This window comes from Engraulis encrasicolus, chromosome 24, assembly GCF_034702125.1.
Source record: "Engraulis encrasicolus isolate BLACKSEA-1 chromosome 24, IST_EnEncr_1.0, whole genome shotgun sequence".
Taxonomy (NCBI): Eukaryota; Metazoa; Chordata; class Actinopteri; order Clupeiformes; family Engraulidae; genus Engraulis; species Engraulis encrasicolus.
This window is the reverse complement of record NC_085880.1, coordinates 25,802,782-25,827,027: the sequence shown is the minus strand read 5'-3', so window position 1 is coordinate 25,827,027 and position 24,246 is coordinate 25,802,782. Positions and strand designations below refer to the sequence as shown.

At 44.4% G+C, this 24,246-nt stretch overlaps 1 protein-coding gene across 2 annotated transcripts in view; it reads right to left on the bottom strand.

Moving 5' to 3' along the window:
• Positions 1-1,688: 1,688 nt before the first annotated feature.
• actn2b (actinin, alpha 2b) overlaps positions 1,689-24,246 on the bottom strand; it is a 39,340-nt gene continuing 16,782 nt past the window's right edge. The window contains exons 7-22 of one of the 2 annotated variants that reach the window (XM_063191212.1): positions 23,487-23,568; positions 21,852-21,937; positions 21,312-21,404; positions 20,144-20,374; positions 19,231-19,378; positions 18,242-18,392; positions 15,775-15,883; positions 14,896-15,036; positions 14,282-14,464; positions 13,500-13,634; positions 12,026-12,205; positions 6,996-7,142; positions 5,195-5,272; positions 4,674-4,739; positions 4,218-4,376; positions 1,689-3,407 (exon numbers count right to left, since the gene is read on the bottom strand). In XM_063191212.1, the coding sequence (XP_063047282.1) occupies positions 3,249-3,407; positions 4,218-4,376; positions 4,674-4,739; positions 5,195-5,272; positions 6,996-7,142; positions 12,026-12,205; positions 13,500-13,634; positions 14,282-14,464; positions 14,896-15,036; positions 15,775-15,883; positions 18,242-18,392; positions 19,231-19,378; positions 20,144-20,374; positions 21,312-21,404; positions 21,852-21,937; positions 23,487-23,568 (2,148 nt within the window). In that variant the 3' untranslated portion in view covers positions 1,689-3,248. The remainder of the gene's footprint in view (positions 3,408-4,217; positions 4,377-4,673; positions 4,740-5,194; positions 5,273-6,995; positions 7,143-12,025; positions 12,206-13,499; positions 13,635-14,281; positions 14,465-14,895; positions 15,037-15,774; positions 15,884-18,241; positions 18,393-19,230; positions 19,379-20,143; positions 20,375-21,311; positions 21,405-21,851; positions 21,938-23,486; positions 23,569-24,246) is intronic. The other variant, XM_063191211.1, reaches the window with a different exon arrangement.

The window sequence follows — 24,246 nt, the reverse complement described above, 5'->3', positions numbered from 1 at the left end:
GTTGTGATGCTTCGGCTTGCCGTTAACGCTGCGCGCGTGAACAGGTAGGCTTCTACTACAAGCCTCCAACTGAGTGCATACTACTGGCGGATGCTTAGAACTCGGCAGCAGGTGCAAAGAAGAGGGCTTCTTGACCATGTAGGCATGAGCTATCTGCCTCACAGTGCCATGTGGGCTATTGCGCCACCCCTCGGTCAGAGCTAGGCCTGAAAGCGAGATGGCCTTCGGAGTTTAGGTCAAAATGGAAATGACGTCCCATGCAAAAAAAATAAAATACATGCATTCATTGAGCACACGGAATGTAAAAAAGCTGCAACAAAAATCGGCATTTTTTTTATTTATTATTATTTCATAAATGGCTACAAAAGAGGTTAACATAATCCAGGCAAATTATTATAGGCAGGGATGGGTTATAACTCCAAGGGCCCCTGGGCCAGACACGAAGAGAGTCTCCCCCCTCAACTGATGTTGCTAGTTTACAAAAAGATCCAGGGTTTTAGGCCAGGTGTTAAAACTATAGAGGTTTGGCCTTCAGGGCCCCTCTTGACTCTTTGGCCTGGAGCCTGGGCCCAGTAAGTCCGTGCAGTGATCCATCCCTGATTATAGGCCACTTACCGTAAATTGATTTTCTTGTTTTACTGTTCTGGGAGGGAGAGAGAGACCGAACCTACCTGCAACCTGCTTTGATGAGGACACTAATGGTGAGTCAACTGAAAAATCTGCATTTGTTCAGAAGGTGGTAAAAATTGAATCTAATAACAGAGTCTTTGTGGTCGTGCTCGTGGTGGGGGGAGTAATTAACCAGTGCTCTCCCCCATCCTCCTCCATGACTGAGGAGCATACTGTCCCGCCGCACTGCTCCCTTTCGGGCACCAATAGGGGCTGCGCCCTTGCACGGGTGAGGCATAAATGCAATTTTGTTGTGTGCAGTGCGCACTTGTGTGCTGTGGAGTGCTGTGTCACAATGACAATTGGAGGTGAGTTTCAAAGTTGGGCTTTCACTTTTCACTTCCTTTCAATTTACATTACCAGCTGTCCACGGGATAATATAACCTGACTCTCGCGCAGATGGATTGTCTAGGGATAATAGGCTACAGCGTTTTCTCCTTCTATCACTGGAGTAGGCTACATCACTGTAGTCAAACTCAGCAGTGGTGGACACAGTAAAAGTAAAAGTAAAAAAAGAAACCCAGTTTCTTTCCAACACAGGTAACTTATCTGAGTAAAAAGTAGACCAATGTAGGCCTACTTGGCTTACGATAAGCTGATTCTGCACAGGTTGGGTTGAGTTTGTGGTGGGTCCTTGTTAGGTTTCTATTGATTTTCAGTAATAACAAAGTCTATGTCAATAAGTAGGTAGTAAATAGTAGGTAGGAGTAAATGGTGTAACAGCTTTGTAATATCATGTGCTACTGTTGTAATTACACCACAAAATTACTTTTACTTTGTCCACCACTACAACTCAGCCTCTCACACTGATACAGTCAGTGGCCTATCATTTCCTCTCAGTGTAATACCTGTCTGGTAAATGTCTATGCACTGAGACACAGCGAATACAAAAGAGTGCACATTGAACATGTTCTAAGAATATAAGGTCTTTCCAGAATATTGCAGGCATACAATGAAATCATTAGGCTATGGTTCACTGGTTCATTCATTCATTCATAGATCACAACATCATTAGGGCTAGTAACTGCAGCTTTATTGGATGACTGGTACAGGAAATGGCACAGTTTTCATGATGTTCACACAATGGCCTTCCCAATAAAAACTGAATTGAGAACATGATGCTTTCTAAAAGTAGAAGATTACTTTGGAAACTTCCCCCAAAAACTGATGTGTTGTGAATGAAACTAAATGGCACAGTGTATCTACTACAAGTACTAGTACAACTAAACTGAAATTCTGACTAAATAAAACTATTGCAGAGTTGTTTTAACACAATTATGAGGCAAAAAAAAAATTCAGCTTATCTGTGCATGTCAGTATTTCACATAATTGACACAATAATGTGTTGTTCATTCTCAGGTTTGGTGTTGGCACAGAATAATTATCTAAAAGAGTGAACACATTCCATGATGCAGTTATGATGTGAAGCAGAGTAAAAGAAGCCAAAAATGTGCAAATGAGTAAAAACTGCAATAAAAGTCATGGAAATCACAGATGGGCAAATGTGTCTCAACACAATAGGTTAATGAGCCTTTATGTTACCAGCTGTCTATTCATTCATTTCCTTAGCCCTAAAAGGCAGACACAGAAAGTTGGTTGGATTTTTATATTATTACCAATTTAACGCCTGAATGCAATGTTCAGATTCTAAAACTGCCAAACACATTTCAGAACACAACATTTAATTAGCAAGCCACTGACTTTTAACTTCATCTAGAGTCATTCTCCACAGAAGAGGAAATACGTGATCTGAGGCACTGCTTGGAGATTTGTGTAAATGGATGATTGTAGTCAGGCGTTTGTGAGTTCAAAGAGCTTTATCTACTCAGCATGTCTGCAGAGATCTGTAAAAAAGAAATAAAAGAGTTTCTGCACTAAGATCTTTTTCACTGCACAAGCCTAGAGCAGACATTAACCTGGGTGGTGCACTCAAGTTTATATGCATATCCTCAATCCCTAGCAGTAACACAGAGCATTATACTGACAAATAAAGTACTTATGAACCATGATGCATCATCCATTATTTTAGACAGCTTCTGTTGAAAATAGTGACAGGCCTCTTTTAAAGGGTGGAGTAGATACAATCTTCAGAAAGTAAACACCCTGACACATATTTTATGAAGCCATTTTTATGCATCAGCAAATCCTCAGATCGTTGAATCAGCTCATTTAGCAAAAAAATCACATCTATTGAGTGTGCAGGCAAAGGGAATAATGTGGCAGGGTAGCGCTTGGCTTTCTGAATCCAGCATCTCCACTTCTGAGTAGCATTTTCTGGCGGTGGGGAAAGCAGACCGCTACATGGTAAAATGCAGTGTTAAATTCAACATTATTCTGAGAATATATGGGCCAATTCGATTCTAGTGTTACACTAAACTGTTTTTAGTGCTGAAGCTACTGTATATATGCTCTAAACAGTGTTAAATTCATCTCTCAACACTCAAAGAGTTGAATCAACACTAACACTCGAATGTGATCATATGTTCTCAGAATAGTGTTGAAAAAACTCTTTTTACACCGTGTAGGGAGTCATGATGGCCAAGAAGCTGGATGTGCTGGAGGTGAGAGGGTTAATGGGTTTAAAGGTCACTCTCTCCGTAGAGGGCGGTGGAGAAGGCAGTGTAGTCGAGGGCCCCGGTGACGGCCCCGGGCCCCGCGTACTGGGGCATCCTCATGATGCAGTACTCGGCCTGGTCGGGGGGAAGCTCCCTCCGCAGCTCGTCCATCAGGATGTAAGGCTGTCAAAAACACGGGTGGAAGGATGAGGAGATGAGATGAGACAAGAAGGAAGGAAAACATCTTGCCAAATACTATAGCTATACATAGTTGTAAGTATGAATTTCCCAAATAGTTTCAAGAATCTATGGTCAAATTCATGAATGAATATCCAGGGGTGTGCAGCAAATTTTGGACCCTATGTACAATCAGCTCCAATGGACCCCCCAGCCATATACCTTCATAAATCGGACTGCGTGTGGACCCCTTATATACATGGGGCCCAAGTGACTCAGTCACACTTTACCCCCAGAATGACACCCCTGAGTATACAGTTGAGGACGATATTATTAGCCTCCCCCCTGAAATTAGACATTTCTCTTGATTTCTCAGTGAGAAAGACCTTTATGAGAATAACAGAGAATTCCAGAATAACAGAAACAGTTCATAATGGTCCTTCTCACTGAGAAATAAAGAGACATGTCTAATTTCAGGACGGGGGGCAAATACTATCGTCCTCAACTGTATCTAATGTTTGCGGATGTATGACTTAGATTGTGGGTGCACTCCGACTCTCACACCAATGAGCGTGGCACTTTGATGTGGATTTGAAAACGGTGTTCTGTCAAGATGAGCTTCTTTGTTGAGATGAGCTACTATTTAGGCTGTTAAAATAGTTAAATACATAACCCTAACCCCTAGGGGCACTAATGCTGTGTGTTGCAATGGCTTGGCAGTTCATCTCAAAGGACAACTCAAATCCACATGACAACAGGATGGGGTAACTCTCCTCGCATGTTACCACCGGTTGTAAGATTTGTTTTGAGCCGCACCTTGTCAGCTGCCAGGATCCTGAAGGAGGCCACGACTTGCTCAGCTGTGTCGGTGTCTGCCGTCTCCCTGGTCATGAAGTCAATGAAGGACTGGAAGGACACCAGGCCTGTGGCACTGGGGTCTACCAGCATCATGATGCGAGCAAACTCCACCTCACCCTGACATAAGCAACAGGAGGCCGGTTAAAGGAGGTGGATGGCGCAGTCAGCATCAAATCATTATGAACTGCCATTCAAAAACAATTGGTTGATACTGGTGGCAAGCAATGATTACTTACAGTACTTAGCATCCTGGTAAAATATTAAAATTGCAATTCTAAACACACTTAGTAAATAAATAGCTACGTCAATACATCAATACTCAAATTACTAAAAGGCCATGAATGGAGAGGGAGAACAGGGATATCTTGGGTACTAACTGACATGCAGCACACTATTTTAGGGGTCTAATCCTACCAAATCATAGCCCATAGAGATCAGGCAGGCTCTAAAGTCGTCTGTGTCCATGGCACCATTCTTCTTCTGCAGGGGGTACGGGGGAGGCAGGAGGGAGAGGGTGGAGGAGGACAGGGTAGAAAAAGGGAGAGTAGGGGGGTGAGGGGGCAAGGAGTCCAATGGGAGCCAGGCGGAGGGAGAACCTAACACATACGCACGACGCACAGAGGAACACACATACAGTACAAACACATACAAAAGGAAACAATATTTAGTGTTCTTTCTTGAGTACTGCATAGATATACACTAGCGGAGCCCAGAGGAAAAGATTGTCTTTTTCAAATGGTTTTGTCTTTGTCGTCTAGGGACTAGCAGTACAATGCTTTTGTATTATTACTTTCCACTACAATTGTTTTCAGACAAGAAAGTCAGAAGGTAGCATGGTGTTATTTATTTGACAGAGATAAGACTGGTGTCAAGTGAATGTTTTCCTCTGGGAAGGGGAGTTGTCGCAGGATACGCTGTAACAGTATGGTGAGCACCTGTTTGTCATGACCCACATGGCCCAGACTGATGAGGCAGGCTTTAAACTCATCAGGCCGCAGTTTACCTCGGTCCTTCTGAGACCAGGGAATACACAGGCATGCACGCGCACACATACATACAGTACACACATGCGCATGCACAGACACACACACGCACAGACACACGCACGCACGCAGAGACACATGTGCGTACACAGACACACAGACACACAGACACACACACACACACACACACACACACACACACACACACACACACACACACACACACACACACACACACACACACACACACACACGCAGACACATACACACACACACACACACCAGACATGCAAATGAGTGATAAGCAGATAATTGAAAGTACTTCATTCATTAATTGCTACAGAGATGTGCAAATGTGCCTCTATCACATCCATAGCTATGGGAGATTTTTCCAGATGAAGAAAAATCCATTAATATACAAAAGGTTTTAATTTCTGGTCTATTACTAAAAATATAAAGGAAAAAAATACAAAAGCAGATAGTGATTGTACTACCATTCTGTCCTTGTGTGGTTTCTGATGGCATGAAAAAACGAGAATGATATGACACACATTGCATGTTAATATGGATGTCATAGAAGCATAATCTTCTGTCATAGTAGAAGTAATCTACACCATTGCATATTAAGTAACTTATTATTACTAAATAATAAAAAACTAATACTGCGTAATAACATACTGGATGACTAATTAATTCTACCAAGTACTACATTCATTCCACTGAGTACTGCACGCAGTGATGTAGCCTCATGATGCACGCCGTTCCACCAGTGGAGCACTGTAATAGTCGTTCAGAATACTTAACTACCATAGTACCACCATAGTGGTTTGTCATAATGCAGTGGCTTCAGAGATACAATACAAGTTGATCATTGCCACAACAGTGACCATGTCTTGACAGTTGAGAAGCAGGTCACACATAATTTGATATAATAGCCCAATAGATCATTCTGTGGACAAATGACACAATTATAAACAAACCATTTAATGAAACGTAAGTGCCTTATTGGGTTTAGATATACACTAGGATCTGTATTTGGTTAAACCAAGAATCAGTTAACAAAATGGTTGATTGAACATGGAGTATGTCATTTTAAGTAGTAAATTCATGTCACCTGACTTATGTCAACTGGCTGCGGTCACCAAATACACGCGGGGGCGGTCCCTTCCTCATGCACCAGATGGCAAAAGTCAGGTAAGAATTTATGCTACCTGTTGTCTTTTTTTTTTTTTTTGAAAGATATTTTTATGGGCTTTTTGGGCCTTTATTTCGGATAGGACAGAAGGTGTGACAGATAGTTAGTGTGGAGAGAGATGGGGCAGGGTTGGGAAATGACCCCGTCCGGACTCGAACGGGGGTCCCCATGGGCATGCAAGCCCAAGTGTGGGGGGCTTAGCGCACTGCGCCACAGCGCCCCCCACCTGTTGTCGTTTTTATGAATATGTTTGTCTACCATCAATTTCTAAGTGTTCATGATGACTGGTAAAATGACACTTTTCATCATAAAAAGGTGGATGTAGTGTGAGTATAGGCCCGTCGACGGGCCCATCTGCGCTAAGAGGCTTCAGCGATAACCAGTAAACAGTTAACAAAATGTAATTTGACTAAACTAACTATCTGTCGGTGGGTTGTCCAAATAAAGTGTTAGAAGCTGCAGTATGAAGACTGCCCCACTGGTCATGAGGTTACCTCTGTGACAACATTCAGCAGTCAGAGTGGGACTCGTGGTCTGAAATGAAAATGAGCACTGTACCCGGTCGAAGTGGTTGAAGGAGGAACGGAACTCGTGCATCTGTTCCTGGCTGATGCCCTTGGCGTCACGGGTCAGGATCTGGGTCTCGATCTCGTTGATGGTGCGAGCGATGGTGGTGAGGAGAAGCTCCCAGCCCACCCGGATGTGCTATGGTTACATACAAGTATGGAGAAAGTGGGGGTCATTCAGGTTTGTATCCTACAAATGCCTGCCTAAGTATGCAGCAGAGTTGTACTGTATGTTCACTGTGTTTAATGTCTGCAGGTATATGTCTTGCAATTTGTAGTATTACTATAAACTGTATGTATCATGTGTAGTCTGTTAGATCCCTTCATTCCTTTCAGGAAATTAAGATACCCAATACATAAACTCTACTGTGCTCTACTCTACTCTACTGGCAGTACTGAACTCTACACTTCTAAATGATCTACAAACATGAAGCTCTTTTCACACGCAGCATCTTTCAGATTCTTTGCTTTTGTGTTATGGTTGCTATTCTACTTCTTGACATCTTAAGTATTGGTAATGCAATTCTGCTAACTTTCTTCATTATTAACATGACACACACATGACACAATGACTGAGAATTGCTCTGTTTGTTTCCCGCCGCTGTGAAGCCAGCAAAATTAAATTAACTCTAAATAAACACCAGCGAACCAGCCAAATGCTGGTGAAAATTCAGTGTGGCTGGTAGAAAAGAAAACTTCTATAAGGGAGAGATGTTGAGCGCTCTTCTTTGTTAGACAGTATACTCCCATGCTGGTGCTCTTGAAGTTAAACGAAAAAGTCCATTCTTCAAAACTTGTTGGCCGTTGGGCCTACTGCAGGCGACTCTTGCATAGAGACAAGGAGTAGTATGGTGTTTTGTAATTTAAAAACCCTTTATTTTAACTGGGGTACATAACTAAAAACGCCAACCGGTTTCAACCACACAGGGTCTTCATCAGAAAGGGTTTTTAAACTACAAAACACCATACTACTCCTTGTCTCTATGCAAGAGTCGCCTGTAGTAGGCCCAACGGCCAACAAGTTTTGAAGAAAAGAAAACTTACTTGTCACTTTTATTTATGGCAAGGGTGCGTTTGGCTAGTGCGATTAATATCTACTAGCCAAATTTGGCTAGTGATGAAAAAAGTTAATTTATAGCCCTGTAAGCAAGTCATTTCAAAGCAAGGGTCGGGGAAAGTCCTGGTGACTGCATGGAGAGTCTGCTGACAGGAGGGAATAGACCCCATGGGGCTGGCATGGGTTAGCTCCCCATGCTGGCGGGATCCAGCACCATGCAGTAGCTTGGATCCACCCGCAATGGCTACGAAAACCTCAAAGAGAAGAATACCCTCTGAGTCTGCGAGAGCGAGGGCGAAAGATGACTCACCAATGGATCTCACGGCAACAGACAATGGAATGGAAACGACAATGAGAAATGTGGTCAGTTCAACAGTTGACAAGAGAGTGCCTGTGCCAGAAGTCGCACTCCAGAGCTGCATTTGTGGTTGGAAAAAGGTTACGACCTCCAAAGGTTTGAAAATCCACCAGGGTCGGAAGAAGTGCCTGAAGGAACCTAGCGAGGGGCCTCGCATTGACCAATACTTCCTAAGGAGTGGGGAAAATAAGTCGAGTGAAATCCAGTGGCAGGATGAGCACCACAGTCCACAGGGTACCAGCACCCCAACCGAAACACCTTCATGTACTAACACGCCATCAGTTCCGAGCCCAAAACCCAGCCAGCCACAACCAGCAGTGGAGCGAAAGATGGAGGGATGCAGGCCTCAAATACAGTGGCCGAAGTCCTGCCTGAAAAAGGAATGGGAAGCGATTGACAGTGACCTTGTTCACCTTCTCAGTAGCCTTAAAGGGGATGTGGAGAGACGACTTGAGAGGATGGGGGAGCTGATCTACAGTTATGGAAGGGAAAGGTTTGGTGTGAAAGAGAGGAAAGCCAGGAAAGAACAGACACCACATGACAAATCAAGACGACAGCTGGAAATTGAGAGGCTGGTGAAAGAACGCAGGCAATTAAAGAAACAGTGGAAGAAAGCTAATGAACTGGAGAGGGTTGGAATCGAAGCCCTGCAAATTGATATCAAGCAGCGGCTGGCAACACTGAGGAGGGCAGAACATCTGAGGAGACAGCGCAGAAAAAAGGAACGAGCAAGAGCTAACTTCTACAAGGACCCTTTCAAGTTCACCAAAAGCCTTTTCATACAAGAGAAATCTGGTACCTTGAAGGCCCCCTTGAAGGACATAGAAGAGTTCCTGAAGAACACCTACTCCGAGGCCGATACACCATCCAACCAAAGGCATGGGCCTGTGACTATTCCAGCAGACATGCCACCGCTTCACCCACCAATGCATGAAATGGACACAGGCACACCAACATGGAATGAGATTGTCAAGATTGTTAAGCGGGCAAGGACGGCTTCAGCTCCAGGGCCCAATGGCATCCCATACAGGCTGTACAAGAACACGCCTGGTGTGTTGAAGTACCTTTGGCACCAAATGAAGCTGGCCTGGAAAAAGGTGATCATACCAAGGGTGTGGAGAAGAGCTGGAGGAATCTTCATCCCAAAGGAAAACAACTCATCAACCATCAACCAATTTAGACAAATAAGTCTTCTCAACGTAGAAGGAAAAATCTTCTTCAGCGTTGTGGCCCAAAGGCTGTCTGCATTCCTGCTGAAAAATGAGTTTGTTGACACCTCAATACAAAAGGCTGGAGTTGGTGGTTTCTCTGGATGTCTCGAACACGCAAGCATCATCTGGCACCAGCTACAGTCCTCCAAGAGGGAAAAGAAGGATCTGCATGTGGTGTTTCTGGACTTAGCGAATGCCTTCGGATCAGTGCCTCATCGGATTTTGTGGACGGCCTTCTCCTTCTTTCAAGTCCCTGTTAACATCACAAACCTCGTCCAGGCCTACTTCCGCGACATTCAGTTCTGCGTGACGATGCATGACTGCACTACAGCCTGGCAGCAGCTGGAAGTTGGTATAATGGCAGGATGCACCATATCTCCACTGGCATTCACCATGGCGATGGAGTTGATCATAAGGGCCTCAGCATGGGTTGTTGGAGGGGAGCGTGTGGATGGAGGTCTACGTCTGCCCCCAATCAGGGCATACATGGACGACATGACCACCTTAACATCCACAAAACCATGTACAAAACGGCTGTTGGAAAAGCTTCAAAGTAACATATCTTGGGCAGGAATGAAGATCAAGCCCTGCAAGTCAAGGAGTATCTCAGTCGTCAAAGGCCAGATCACCAATGACACTTTCACCATCAATGATGAGCCAATACCAACGATCCTGCAGAAACCAGTTAAAAGCCTTGGGCGCTGGTACAATGCCACTCTCAGTGATGCGGAGCAAATTGAACAGCTCAGACAGGATACCATCAGTGGCCTGAAACAAATCAACAACACTGGCCTCCCAGGGAAACTAAAGCTATGGTGTTTTCAATTTGGATTGTTGCCCCGCCTCATGTGGCCAATCACCATCTATGAGGTCACCTCCTCACATATCAGCCGGCTGGAAAGACTGGTGAACGCTCAAGTAAGGAAGTGGCTTGGGCTGCCAAGATGCATGAGCAGCATAGGGTTGTATGTTGATGGCCCACTCTCCTTGCCAATCTCAAGCTTGACGGAAGAGTACAAGTGTGCAAAGTCGCGACTGGAGATGACCCTCTCTGAGTCGCAAGACCCTTTAGTACGCTGTGCTGCCCCAGCCTTGAGAACCGGTAAGAAGTGGATACCAAAGTCAGCTGTAGCGGATGCCAGGGCTGCACTCAGACATCGAGACATAGTTGGCCATGTGCAACAGGGTAGGGGGGGATTTGGCCTTGGGGTGATGGCTCCAACCTGGGGGAAAGCTTCTCCAGCAGAGCGCCGTTGCATGGTGGTGGAGGAGATCCGAAGGCAAGAGGAGGCAGCCAGGTGTGCCAGAGCAGTCAGTCAACCGCAGCAAGGACGGTGGATGAGATGGAATGGAATTTGCAAAAAGAAAATCTCCTGGAGCGAGCTATGGAACATGGAGTCTAACAGACTGAGCTTCATCATAAAGGCCACTTATGACATTCTGCCTACGCCAACAAACTTACATCTGTTGGTTGGTGAAGACCCAGCATGTTCCCTGTGCTCAGCCCCAGCAGGCCTCAAGCACATTCTTGTGGGCTGCAAGACCTCCCTCTCTCAAGGCAGATACACCTGGCGCCACAATCAGGTGTTGCGATGTCTGGCCTCTGCCATAGAGGAGAAGCGAACTGCCACAAATGCTGCCCCACTTAACATGCACCCAGAAGTCCAAACCTCAACAGCCTTCATCAGGGAGGGTGAAAGGCATCCAACCAGAGCCCCTTCCACAGCCTCAAGCCTCATTGGCACTACCAGGGACTGGCAAATGCGGGTAGACCTTGACAAGAGCCTTGTGTTTCCGCCCAACATTGCTGTGTCAAGTTTGCGCCCAGACATGGTGTTATGGTCCAACTCCTGTCGCCGTGTCTACATCATCGAACTCACGGTGCCCTGGGAGGAAGCCATTGATGAGGCATATGAAAGGAAGAGGTTGCGATACTCTGACCTTGCAACCCAGGCAGAGGAGCAGGGATGGACTGTGCATGTGCGTCCAGTGGAGGTGGGCTGTAGGGGGTTTGTCGCTAACTCCACCATAAAACTCCTGAAAGAGGTGGGCGTGAGAGGGCAAGCTCAGAGGAGGACCATCAAAGAGCTTGCCACCACAGCCGAGAGAAGTAGTCACTGGCTGTGGCTCCGAAGAAAGGAAATGGCATGGGGGACAAAGTGACCACTCAGTCCCTATGCGACACACGCCCAGGTCTGATCAGCCTGTGGTGGGCCTTCCACAGATGAGGGTGTTTTGTGATAAATGGCCGAAACACCCCAAGATTCTGGGGTACACAACTGAAGATGTGTCGCATAGAGCAACATCACTGAGTGGGGTCCAAGCAAGGTCTCAACTGGGAACTGAACTACTTGGGATTGAAACATCGAGTCCTTTTGCATAACTTATAACAATACCTCCATGGTGTAGTTGGTGTGCTTGTTGTCGAAGATGAGGGACTCCTGGATGAGCTGGTGGTCTCCCTCCAGCTTGTCGATGTTGGGCTTGTAGGTGACGATGACGTGCTCCACCTGCTTCAGCTGTGTCATCTGGTCCTCCAGAGTGCCTCCCATCTCCAGCGAGAAGCGCCCGATCTCCTGGAACAGCACGTCACACAAATAACAATAATGGCTACGTTTACCTGAGACATTTAATTCGGAATCAACTCCATTTAATTCTGAATAAAGCTTAATTCCACTTTGAAAACGTCAAAACAAACGTGTAAACACTTCTTAATTCGGAATTAAATGAAAGATCAAAGGAAACTCGACGGAACTATTTAATTCTGAATTATTAACGTAGCAATGGTGAGTTCATTTCCTGTAGCCACTGAAATAAAGTTTATATGGTGGCCACATTAACATGTGGCCAGACACAGTTTAAATGTTATATATACTATGATCTCCTGTAATACATCACACAAATAACAACAATATTAGCTTCCCACTGTTACTGGAAATAAAAGAGAAATACTGTACCGTATAGTGTAGTGGCTGCAAAAATATGTATGGCCTGACGCAGTTTATATTGTTTATATTATACTTTTTATCTTGTTTTCTATTGAGCATCTCATACAAAGTAGTTCTGGAAAATTACGAAACTTCTCAATCTCAATATGTTCAAAGTCAAGCAACTGTAACACTTTTCTCTCAGCATGAGTTACCTGCAACCTGTTTTTTTAATCAGCAGATAAAAAGAACACTGTGTTAGTGGTAAAACATGTCTAGGGTATGTTGTGATACTGCAGCTGTACATAAAATCGAATTCTGATCATTGCTCTCGTGATTTCTCATCACCTATTTAGAATCACGAGACACAGAAACGTTGCCAGCTTTTCTTGCTTTCTACTGACCATCTCTTAGTTCTGGACCCGTAAGGGAATTACACTAGCCTGGGAAATTCCATGCTGCTTTGAAGTTCTGATCTGAAAGACAGCACGGATTCTATCCCTCAGCAAGGATTACAGATCATGGGCTCCAATCAGAGAGCGGGAAGGGGCGGAAAGGTGAAGACTGCAGTTTGTTTGAATAGATAAAACTGGCACGATTGGCTATGGGCTACATATTGTATATGCCAAATGAAACATTTGTAACGCCCAATAAACAGCCATGGGCAATCCACATCTAAACCACACCTTTCCTACCAGAATTTGCATACACAACCTCCAGACTATCTCACTGGTGAGATCATCTGCTGTTAACCAGGCAAGAATAACATCCCAATTACAAAACTTTTCAATCCTCATACAGTATTCAAAGTCAAGCAACTCAAACTTGTGCTTGTAGTAGCACAAGGTTTTAGAGCACAGGTCTACATGCAGAAGTCTTCTTTATTACATATACTATCTAGTGGATACTCATTTTAGAGTCAAGAGAAGTGGCAGTGGCAGACCTCCATGCGTGTCTGTATCCAGGGTCCGATGAGGTTAGCCTGGGCGGCAAACTGCCTCCTAAGCCGCTCGTTGGCATGCTGCCTGGCCAACTCCTCCTGCAGAGATCCGTCCCTCTGGGGCACAAGCTTCTTAACCTGGCAGACGTACGGTCAAACAAACAAACATGCGTAAACAACACACACGTAAACTCACATGCCATCCACATTTGAAGCACATAATGTGAGCCATAGGTGTAATATCCACAAGGCAGAAGGGGGTTACAATACAAACCCCCCCATAAACCATTCAAGCAAACATAACCCCAGTAATAATACTATTGTTAATACCTAATCAATTTATGTTGTCCCACTGTGATGGTCCTTCCAGCTGATGGCTGAGTCCCAACTAGACATATTACAAGGAATATTTGTCCTGATTCTGACGCCAAATGCCAATAATGTTTAACACAAAGTAATGCCAGGCGGAGACGAAAAGTGTAGTGTTGGCAGCAGATGTGGCAGCAACACTCCATTTAATGCACAGTGCATTTCTAAGCATATATTTTTAGTATACAGCATATAAATATTTATTTTCCCCAGTTAGTGCAGTGCAGTGGGGTCAGCAGGGGTGAGCAGCAACCCATTCCTGACCATGTCCACAGTTCCTTTTAATACATACAGTACTACAAAGTACTTAGTATATTATTTGTCCTGATTCTGACAACACCAGTGGTTAGACCAAGGTTGCGCCACTGACGAAAGGGTTGGCACGAGAGAAAAGGCACTGACTGAACATTCCTGACCTTGTCCCACTTTGCGCTGATTTCCTCCACGGTGATGGAGCTGTAGGGGTTGGTGAGGTCGGCGCGCACGCCGTAGCTCGTGCTGATCTTGATGACCTCGGCCTGGATGCCCAGGATGGCCTGCCGCTCCGCGTCCGCCTCGGGCAGAGTGGCTTTGAACTGGTCATGAGCCCCGATCAGAGTCTGTTGTGGAGTGGAGTGGATTGGAGTAAAGAAGAAGAAAAGAGGGGAGGATGTGTAAGAATACTGTGTGGTAGTCAACCAGGTAATCTCACATTTCATTTTGAACTAGTCGTGAGCCACAATCAGAGTCTGTTGTAGAGTGGTAGCCTTATATCACATGACCTGGGTGAATGAGAATCTTCACAGATGTGTGTGGTGTGTGTTCTCACCTGAACTTTCTCAATGTGTGTGTGTGTGTGTGTGTGTGTGTGTGTGTGTGTGTGTGTGTGTGTGTGTGTGTGTGTGTGTGTGTGTGTGTGTGTGTGTGTGTGTGTGTGTGTGTGTGTGTGTGTGTGTGTGTGTGTGTGTGTGTGTGTGTGTGCATGCACATGTGTGCAAGTGTGTGCGGGCGTGCATGCATGCACATGTGTGCGTGCGTGCGCGTGAATCACCTGGACTTCCTCGATGGTGTGTACTATGAACATGTCCTGCAGGTCCTCCATGGCTCCCTCCATCCAGTTGTTGAAGGGGGCAGAGCGCTTGGCGTACTCCAGGAACAGCTGGTCCACCGTCTCCAGCAGCTTCTCAGTCCTCTGAAGCACGTCAGCACATTACATAATAACAATCATTACACAGGCAGGCACACTAGAAACATCACATGAAAAGCAAGCTCTCTTTCTTTCTATTGTATATCTCAGGAAAAGCAATCTATCTCTCTCCTCTGAAGCACGGCTATACTAAAAATCATTACACAGGCAGGCACATCAGATACATTGCACGAAAGCCTCTCTTTCCTTCTACTGTATATCTCAGGAAAAGCAATCTATCTATCTTTTTTCTACATTACAGCAACCCTTTTGGTATCAAAATAGCAGTTTCAACTACATTACTGGAGTATACTAAAGTAGAATTAGTGCAGTTTCTCTGTCTAAATGGATTTTATTCAAATTGCCATTATAAATGAATCAATCACTCAAGCAATTGTGGAATCATCAATCATTTCAATTCATTCACAACCAAACAGTGACATGTGTGCATGTATAATACATAATGTTGTACATAAACATCTGCCTCTGATGCTTTTTCTCTCTCACACACACATAAGCACAGAGGGAGAAAGACAGAGAGAGAGAGAGAGAGAGAGAGAGAGAGAGAGAGAGAGAGAGAGAGAGAGAGAGAGAGAGAGTATGTGTGAGAGACAGAGAGAGAGAGAGACAAAGACAGAGACACACAGAGAGAGAGAGAGAGAGAGAGAGAGAGAGAGAGAGAGAGTGTCAGAGAGAGAGAGAGAGACAGAGACAGAGACAGAGAAAGAGAGACCCCTTCCTCACCTCCAGTGCCTCCCTCCTCTTCTGCGTGAGCGTGCCCAGCTGGTCCCATAAGTCACAGATGCTCTGACACCTCTGATTGACAGCAGCAACGTCATGGTAATCCAGTTCACTACAGAGCAGAGCAGAGCAGACACCAGCAAGAGACATCAGACTCATTAGCATTATCTGTCTGTGTGTGTGTGTGTGTGTGTGTGTGTGTGTGTGTGTGTGTGTGTGTGTGTGTGTGTGTGTGTGTGTGTGTGTGTGTGTGTGTGTGTGTGTGTGTGTGTGTGTGTGTGTGTGTGTGTGTGTGTGCGCGCGCGCTGTGTCTGTGTGTTACCACTGCTGTCTCTGTCGCTCATCAGAGACTAAAATCATTATAAGGGAAAACATGACTCTCTGACTGCACTGCGTTTGAAAAAAAAAAACTACTTAGCATTTATCTGCTTGAGCAAATGGCCTTAATTAGAAAGTGTAGCAGACCAAAATGGATAATGAGTGAGCATTGTTCTCCTCAGAACTGATATGCACTGATGTCTGACATCACAGTCTGACAGTGCGAGCAGAACTAATGGACTCCATACGCGTACAGTAGATGTGGAATATCAATTAGTAGATAGGCGTCAGTAGTAAAACAGTACATCATGCACAGATTGGAAGCACTGCTATGCAACACAGGTACAGGCTGTCCTGTTGTATCTTATCATCTGTGTTTAACCCATTTAAGTGTAAGGCACCTGCAAAAACATCTGCTAAATACCTAAGCTCTTTTTGGGAAAAAAGTGCCCTCAGTCTATAAAACCCTACATATCTCAGCCTCGAAAGCACATAAAAACATGAAATAAGGTGCATTTAAAAGCTAAGACCCTCATCTTGCTTTAGCGTGTCTTCATCCGGCTCTGACATAACCACAGTTTTCCTTAAAAATCTCAAATCTCATGAGCCTGAAAATGCAGCCTCCATGCAGCCCCAGGCACCTGGGTTAATGCAGCGCATATGCAGCATCCAGCATCCATGGGTTGAATGTGGAACTAACACAGTTAACCGTACTCTGAGCTGGACTGATAAATTGTGTGCTCATATTGACCTGCTGATTCATCAGATGTTAGATCAACTACGGGACACGGAAATAGAGCCCTATTAATACACCTGTAAAGGAATAAAAAGAAAGGACGTTCGTGCTGTACAAGCTTTTATGATATACCCTGCCCTGTTCTGGTTGCGACCCCAGAAGTGCAAAGGATGTTCTCCTTTGTTCACGGTTGACTCTTGGTTTACACTCGATGTGGCTGCTTTTAAAACACCATTCATGGGAAACACTGTTGGTTCTGGACAGCTTGTGACAGTAAAAAGTCCCTGTTAAAACGAAACGCAGGCCAGACCAGGCCTCTGTTAGTGATAAAAGAGGCACCGCAAGAACGCCAGGAATCGTGTCTGTTAGAGGGCCTGCACTGTATGTGTGTGTGGTGTGGTGTGGTGTGGTATGGTGGTGGAGAGAGGGAGAGGTCAGGTGGCAGAGGCCTGAAGGGCAGAGAACTGATAACAAGAAGCGTCACACTCGCTCGGGGGAGACGCTCGCTAATGTCTATTTATGGCTGCAACAGAGGCCAGGAGCTCGCGGACAACTGAGGCGGCTCTGGCTTTCTGACTCAATGACTAAGGAGATACTGAGTAAAGATCGGCCTACTGAGAAGAGTTTTTTTTACTATGTGCTCTGGACTGGAGGGCAGCTGGTTGCATGAGTATGACAAACACTGACCAGAGAGAATACAGGAAGAAGATTGTACTATCTTTACACTAAATGCCTGGAATGAATTCCAACGTGTTCAATTATGTAATAAAATATTTTAGGAATTCAAGTTGACAAGTTGAAATATTGTGAACTATTGAATACCAAGCCAGTGGCCAGGATTTTTTTGGCAATGGTGTCTCAACCTTATAGACAAGAGATGCCATTCAACATACAACAGCTGTCCTCATAATGCTTCCAAAACAAAGCAAAACAAAGAAGTTACCTTAGTAACTTCATTTACCTGTAGTAGCAACTACTTGTAATTGACGTATTCAACAGTAAAAACAAGGGGCAAGTCACAAACCCTACTCATCTACCAACCATGCTCATTTGCTAACCCTGCTCATCTGTATACGCTGTATTTCCTCACAAATTACACTGTGTGCTGCTGACAATGTCCTTGTTTGTAAGTCACTTAAATTGATGTCTGGTAAATGTAATGTGGTGCACAGTTACATGTCGCAAAGGCTTATTGTGAATGCACTAATGCCTCTTTTCCACTGTCGGCTGTCTGGTAGCCCTACAGCTCGACACACTGCGACTCAGCCGCCACTTTTTGCTTTACAATTGAGCTGTGTGTGTCGTGCCTATTCGAAAAGCGAAAAGTGGCGGCCGAGTTGTGCTGTGTCGAGCTGTAGGCCTAACCAGAAAACTGGCAGTGGAAAAGAGGTATAAGATCATGGGTAGTTGCACTACTTGAGCTCCTGGGCGATGGCAGCAATCTGCTCCACTCTGTCCTGGTGGGCCGCCAGGTCGCTCTCAAAGGCCTCGTGTTTCCGCAGCATGGCCCTCAGCTCAGTCAGGGAGGCGGCCTCATAGTCCTTACTGGTCAGAACCACCTCCTTACCTACAATGCACACACACACACGCACGCACGCACACATGCACGCGTGCACACACAAACGCACACACACACGTGCACACACACACACACGCACACACACACACAAAATAAACACAAAACGTTTTAATTATATTCAAGTTTGAAGTTTTGTGTTGAAGATTTTTTTACACCACACTTACAAGTTAGCTGATGCTTTTCTCCTAAATGGCGTTCTTTTTGTGCTGAATGCCTACCATGCTCAAGGGCACTTCTGCCATTACCTTACAATACCTACTGATTAGTGTGGAATTGAAACCTGCAACCTGCCTACAACCTACGGATTCCGAAACTATTACTGTAGGCCACAGCTGCTCACACAAGCATGTAAATTTCAGAACAAGTGTACTGTAAGAGGGTTGATGACATTTTTTGGGAGATGTCAGGTTTAATTAGTAATTGAAGAGTTCAGATGCAAAACCCCCTATGTGCCTTTTCAGAAAATAATCTTAATTCATTTTTATTTAATACAAAGCTATCAAAATTGCATATTTTTTATTTTATTTATGTAATATAACTATTAATATGTATTATCAAGTACATGAATGTAAACCAAACCAAAAACAGGGTTCTCTAAAAATATAGAAGTGCAGGTCTTCAGAAATGGAGTTAGGGGGTTTTGCATCTGAACTCTTCAATTGGTCATTTATGTACTGCAATGAATATGCTTCTTAGATAATTCACTACTACGAAAAATAGGCCTAATCATTTAATCCAGACAATATTGGCATTAGCTGTGGTTGCACCACCCTGACATGTGCTACTACTAAAACGTCATTGACCCAAGTTGTGTATGTCCACTGACCGCTGGCCCAGGTCTCGTGTGAGGTGGCCTTCTGCCGGAACTTCTCGGCCAGGTGGTCCAGGCGCTCCAGGCGGCGGATCTCGGTCAGCAGCCACTCCTCAAAGCCCTTCTCAGCACCCTCCAGGCCCTGCCACGCACTGGCAATATCCTACACATAAACACAAACACACACACACACACACACACACACACACACACACACACACACACACACACACACACACACACACACACACACACACACACACACACACACACACACACACACACACACACACACACGCAGAGGGGCATTAGTGAACTGGCAACCTGCGCCCAGGCCACAGGTCCACACTACCTCCTTTCCCAAGGAGCCTCACATATAAGCAGCAAGGTATGTTGTGTAAAAGAGAAGACGGAAGAGAAAAGACCAACAGAGAAAATAGCATCCTCTTGGCTTTGATATTGTTTTATTTTGCCCAGGGGCATTTTATTTTCTTCATACGTCCCTGATAAAAGTATCAATTGCGTGTGTGTGTGTGTGTGTGTGTGTGTGTGTGTGTGTGTGTGTGTGTGTGTGTGTGTGTGTGTGTGTGTGTGTGTGTGTGTGTGTGTGTGTGTACATTTGTGCATGTGTGCACACAAGGATGTGATTGTGCACACACAGACACAGACACAGACACAGATACATGCACGCATGCACGCATGCACACACACACACACACACACGTCTCATAATAGTGCCCATATGAAACCAAAGAAAAAATCTTCCAGGTTTTATCATTTCTGTTCCAACTAACTGACACAATCTTGCCCTCCAAGCGGAGGGCATGAGGATATACCACTAGGCCAAATACTCACAAAAACACAAAGAGACCCCTATCAAACACACAGTGTATGCTGGGTAATGTAGTTTATATAGTGTCATACTCACCGACACCATCTTGCCCTCGGAGGGCATGAAGGCGGGCCGGTTGCTGATGCGCAGCTTGGTCTGCAGCGTGTTGAAGCTGATCTCCAGCTGGCACTTCTCCTGCACCTTGGGCGGCTTGTGCTGGCGCCGGTAGTCCCGGAAGTCCTCCAGCTTCCTCTGCATCTCCGCCATGGTCTTCTCCGGCGTGCGGTTCTCCAGCCACGGGGTGGTGCGCCGGATCCACTCCAGCAACTGGTGGAAATAAATAATACATCTTATTTAATAATAAAAGAGTAATTTATAATTTAAAGACCAATATCACCACTGACATGGTCTCAAAACACAGAAAACAATTACAATAGAGCAAAACAAATTGCATAACAAACAGATCCACTCCAGTAACTTCAAGGAGAAGATGGCGGCAAGCATTTTGTAGGTAGTTTATGGTGCAACATTTGAGAAATACGAAGAGTGTGTCGGATTATTTGCACTGTACTACAGCAACATGAGAAGTGGGACAACGGAAAATCTTCACATACTTGAAGGGAAATATGATGGTGACTAGTTTAAACATTTGATTTGATTGTAGGTAAGTAGACGTCTTTTTCACAGTAAAAAACGGGGTGTCAAAAGTGCTAAGAGTAAACTTATACAGCTCCAGATTATGTATTTCCAACAGTGTGGGGAGTCAACTCACTCCAACAGTGGAGTCAAATGCCAGTGACACCAAACAACAGGTGGCCAGTGTCATTGCAACGCTACAGCGATGTGATTACTCACTCTACAGGGTTAGTGTTGACAATATGCGGAGTAGAATTGACTTTGACAATGTGACACTGACCATACAGGAAAATGTATACTATTTTTGAATGGTACCAAAAGTTATCTAAAATGGAAGTAATTCCGACGCAACATTTTTCACTGTGTTGGAGCTTTTCTGTGTGACCAATAAGTTACAACAAATAATGGTCCAACAATTCACACCTTAATATGTACTGTAACCCTTCTAGGACCGCTTGGCCTAGACATGACTGCAGACATAAATAATGTCCTATTGCAGCTACAGCCAAACTTTTGTTTAAAATGAAATTTTCTAAAGGTGCAACATGTAAAAAATGTGTGATCACACAACAGTCTACCAATTGGCTATAGGCTTGTTAACATGTTTACATGTTTACATGCCACTGACCTCACTGGCAAGTCTCTCGTACTCCTCCATCAGCTTCTCATTCTCCTGGTTCACGCCCAAAACTTTACAAATCCTGTTGGCAGCCGTCTCAGCCTGGAAAACACAGACAAAACAGGGTTAGCAGATACTGTAGCAGCAGTGAAACAAACACAAGAACAGGGAAAGAAGATAGGCTACTGTAGCAGCAACGACATTCACATTCAACACAGACAGCTCCTAAACGTTATATAGCTCTTTTCCAAAGCACTAAAACACCAGTTGAAATGCAATTTTCATAAATATCCTTTTTATAAAATAGGATTGTTAATGGAGTACCTGTACTATTGGACCTGTGCAGATGTGATATGATTTTTCCTTAATTAATAGTATATATAATATAATAATTAATATCTTATTAGAAGAACACGTTTTCTGATGTTAGTTTGATTTTTTTTCATAACAAAGGATATATATGCTCTGGAAAAGATCTCTACACAGTATATGTACATTATTTAACATACAACAGTGTAAACAGCTTTATTCTTCATGATCTGAGTATACCTGCTCTGCCCCAGCAAAGGCATGGTAGAAGCAGGACACATAGGTCATTATAGCTCTCTCATCAGGCTTGGGGGTGTTGATAATGTCTAGAGAGGGAAGAGAAGGGAGGCGAGGGGGAGAGGGACAAGGGGAGAGGGACAAGGGGAGAGGGATGAGGAGGAGAGAGAGGGATGAAGTTGGAACAAGAGCGATCAAAGGGAAGCCACCAGAGGGGGCTAGAGAGGAGGGGAACTGGAGGAAACTGGCTGGATGAACTACGACTGTCTGCACAGCACTGGGATCTCAAGACCACATGGACTGACTAGTGGGGCACATTAGATCAGACAAGATTAGAACCTATTACAAATGTCTAGACAGTGAGGACCATGACTATATTTAATGCCACTGATGACTGTCATCTGTATGTTTTGCGGATCCACTCATTTTTCCCCCATCAGGTTGCAGGCAACAATCTTTTAAAACTAATGTAATAGGTAATATAGAGGCAATGATACACAAGGCTGCTTTATGAGCGATATTGCCACATCATGACGTAATGATGTAATGATAAGAAAGGTTTGGCTAATTAACTTATCTCTTGATAAAAGTGTTATACCGGTATTATAATTATAAACAGTCCAAACATCTTAGTTGGGCATAGTTGCCTAAGAAATATCGCCCAAAAAGTTGCCCTGTGTATCATCACTTTCATATTTTTCAAATACAAAGATTGATTGCCGCAGGCAAGCTTTCAATGAGCGCATTTACAGTACATACAGGGATTATTATGATTTTAAACAGAATAGTGGCAGTATTTGGTTTGTGCATAATTACTGTGAACCCTTTTATTCCTTCAAATGTGTCCCAGTTCAGGAAATATTTTGGTTGCAGAACGTTGTTCCACACATGTAAATGGAATAATCCTGACAACATTCCTTTTCTGAGACCGATACTCTCTGCGCAGGTGCGTACCTGCTCTCAATATGCCGGTAGAGAAATGAATGTAGTCATGGTCATGGTTACTGGGGCAAGCAGGTAAGAGTTTTAAAGATAGTCTGATGGGATAAGGGGATGAACTAAACTGACGGCGTCGAAGGTCTCGTCACTACAATCACAACTAAGAGCGATAGGTGGTCACGCTGAGCATGACACCAAGGGACTACAGTAGTACCTTCTGAGCCCCTGCAAATGTGTGATAGAAACTGGAAATGTATGTCATGATTGTCTTCTCGTCTGGTCTGGCTGTACAGATTAGGTCTGGGGGGCAAGAGGCAATGGCATACATTTACAAAGACACACAGACAGAAGCAATCAAATGAGTTTTACATAAACTTTGAGAAGAGGAATATCCTACTTAAATAATCCAGATATTTCTAGTGTTAATGTAGTATTGGATTGAGCTACAGTTGTTTATGCCAAACGGCTTCACAAAGAATTAATGAAAACATTGTTTATGTAGCCTATTAGACATGATTAAACATTGGGATAAATATATGGTATTTATAATGGAAGAGATCTTCACTGTAATACTGTAGTGGGGCATATGCTACACCCAAGAATCAAGTTTCACAAAATAATTAATGAAGCCAGAAAACAAACAGAGTAAAGAGAGCCTCAGAGCTGAATAAATCTGGGATGGTAATATTATTGTTTTACCCTCTGCGTCCAGCATTTTAGGGATGTCCAGGTGCTTCTCTGCGATGTCAAAGGCCAGATTCAGGTTCCCCATTGGATCATCCTGGAGACCGACACACAAGTCAGACAAGACTCACAAAATAACGTGACAAGACTGACAAAATAACGTAACAACACATCACAAGGGCACTATGGCAGATGCACTGCACACTCGTGCACATTCACTAAGGTGCCATTAGAAACGCACAGGGACGTCCACACTCCACAACACAACAATCTATTAGTAAAGTGACCTAAGAACACAGGGATAGATATGTTTTGTCTATTGCATGCCATCCAAAAGGTTGAGAATATATAGAGCGCCTATACTCAAATGGCACAGAACCTTAGGCGTGGCAGTCAGATATAGCGCAATTTCTGGTTGGGGTAAGGGTCTATTTTTCCCATATTATTTGCACAATATTATGTGCACAGCACTGCTATAGCTACTTCAAAGCCTTTTACATGGTCACTTCCACCTCTTGGTTATGCACCTGGTGCAGCCCCCAAATTGGGAACTCTACATGTCCTGTAACCACCATTATTATTGATACCACATCAGCACTGAGAATATACAGGCCAAACCTAGTCCTAGAGATGTGGAGACTATGAAAGCTGTCGATGTACAGCATGTGATCACGTGAACCAAACTAACGGCCCAGCCGTGGCTCTAACAGCTGGACAGTGGACTGCTATGCGGGCGACCCGGGATCGATTCCCGGCCCTGGTCATTTCCCGATTC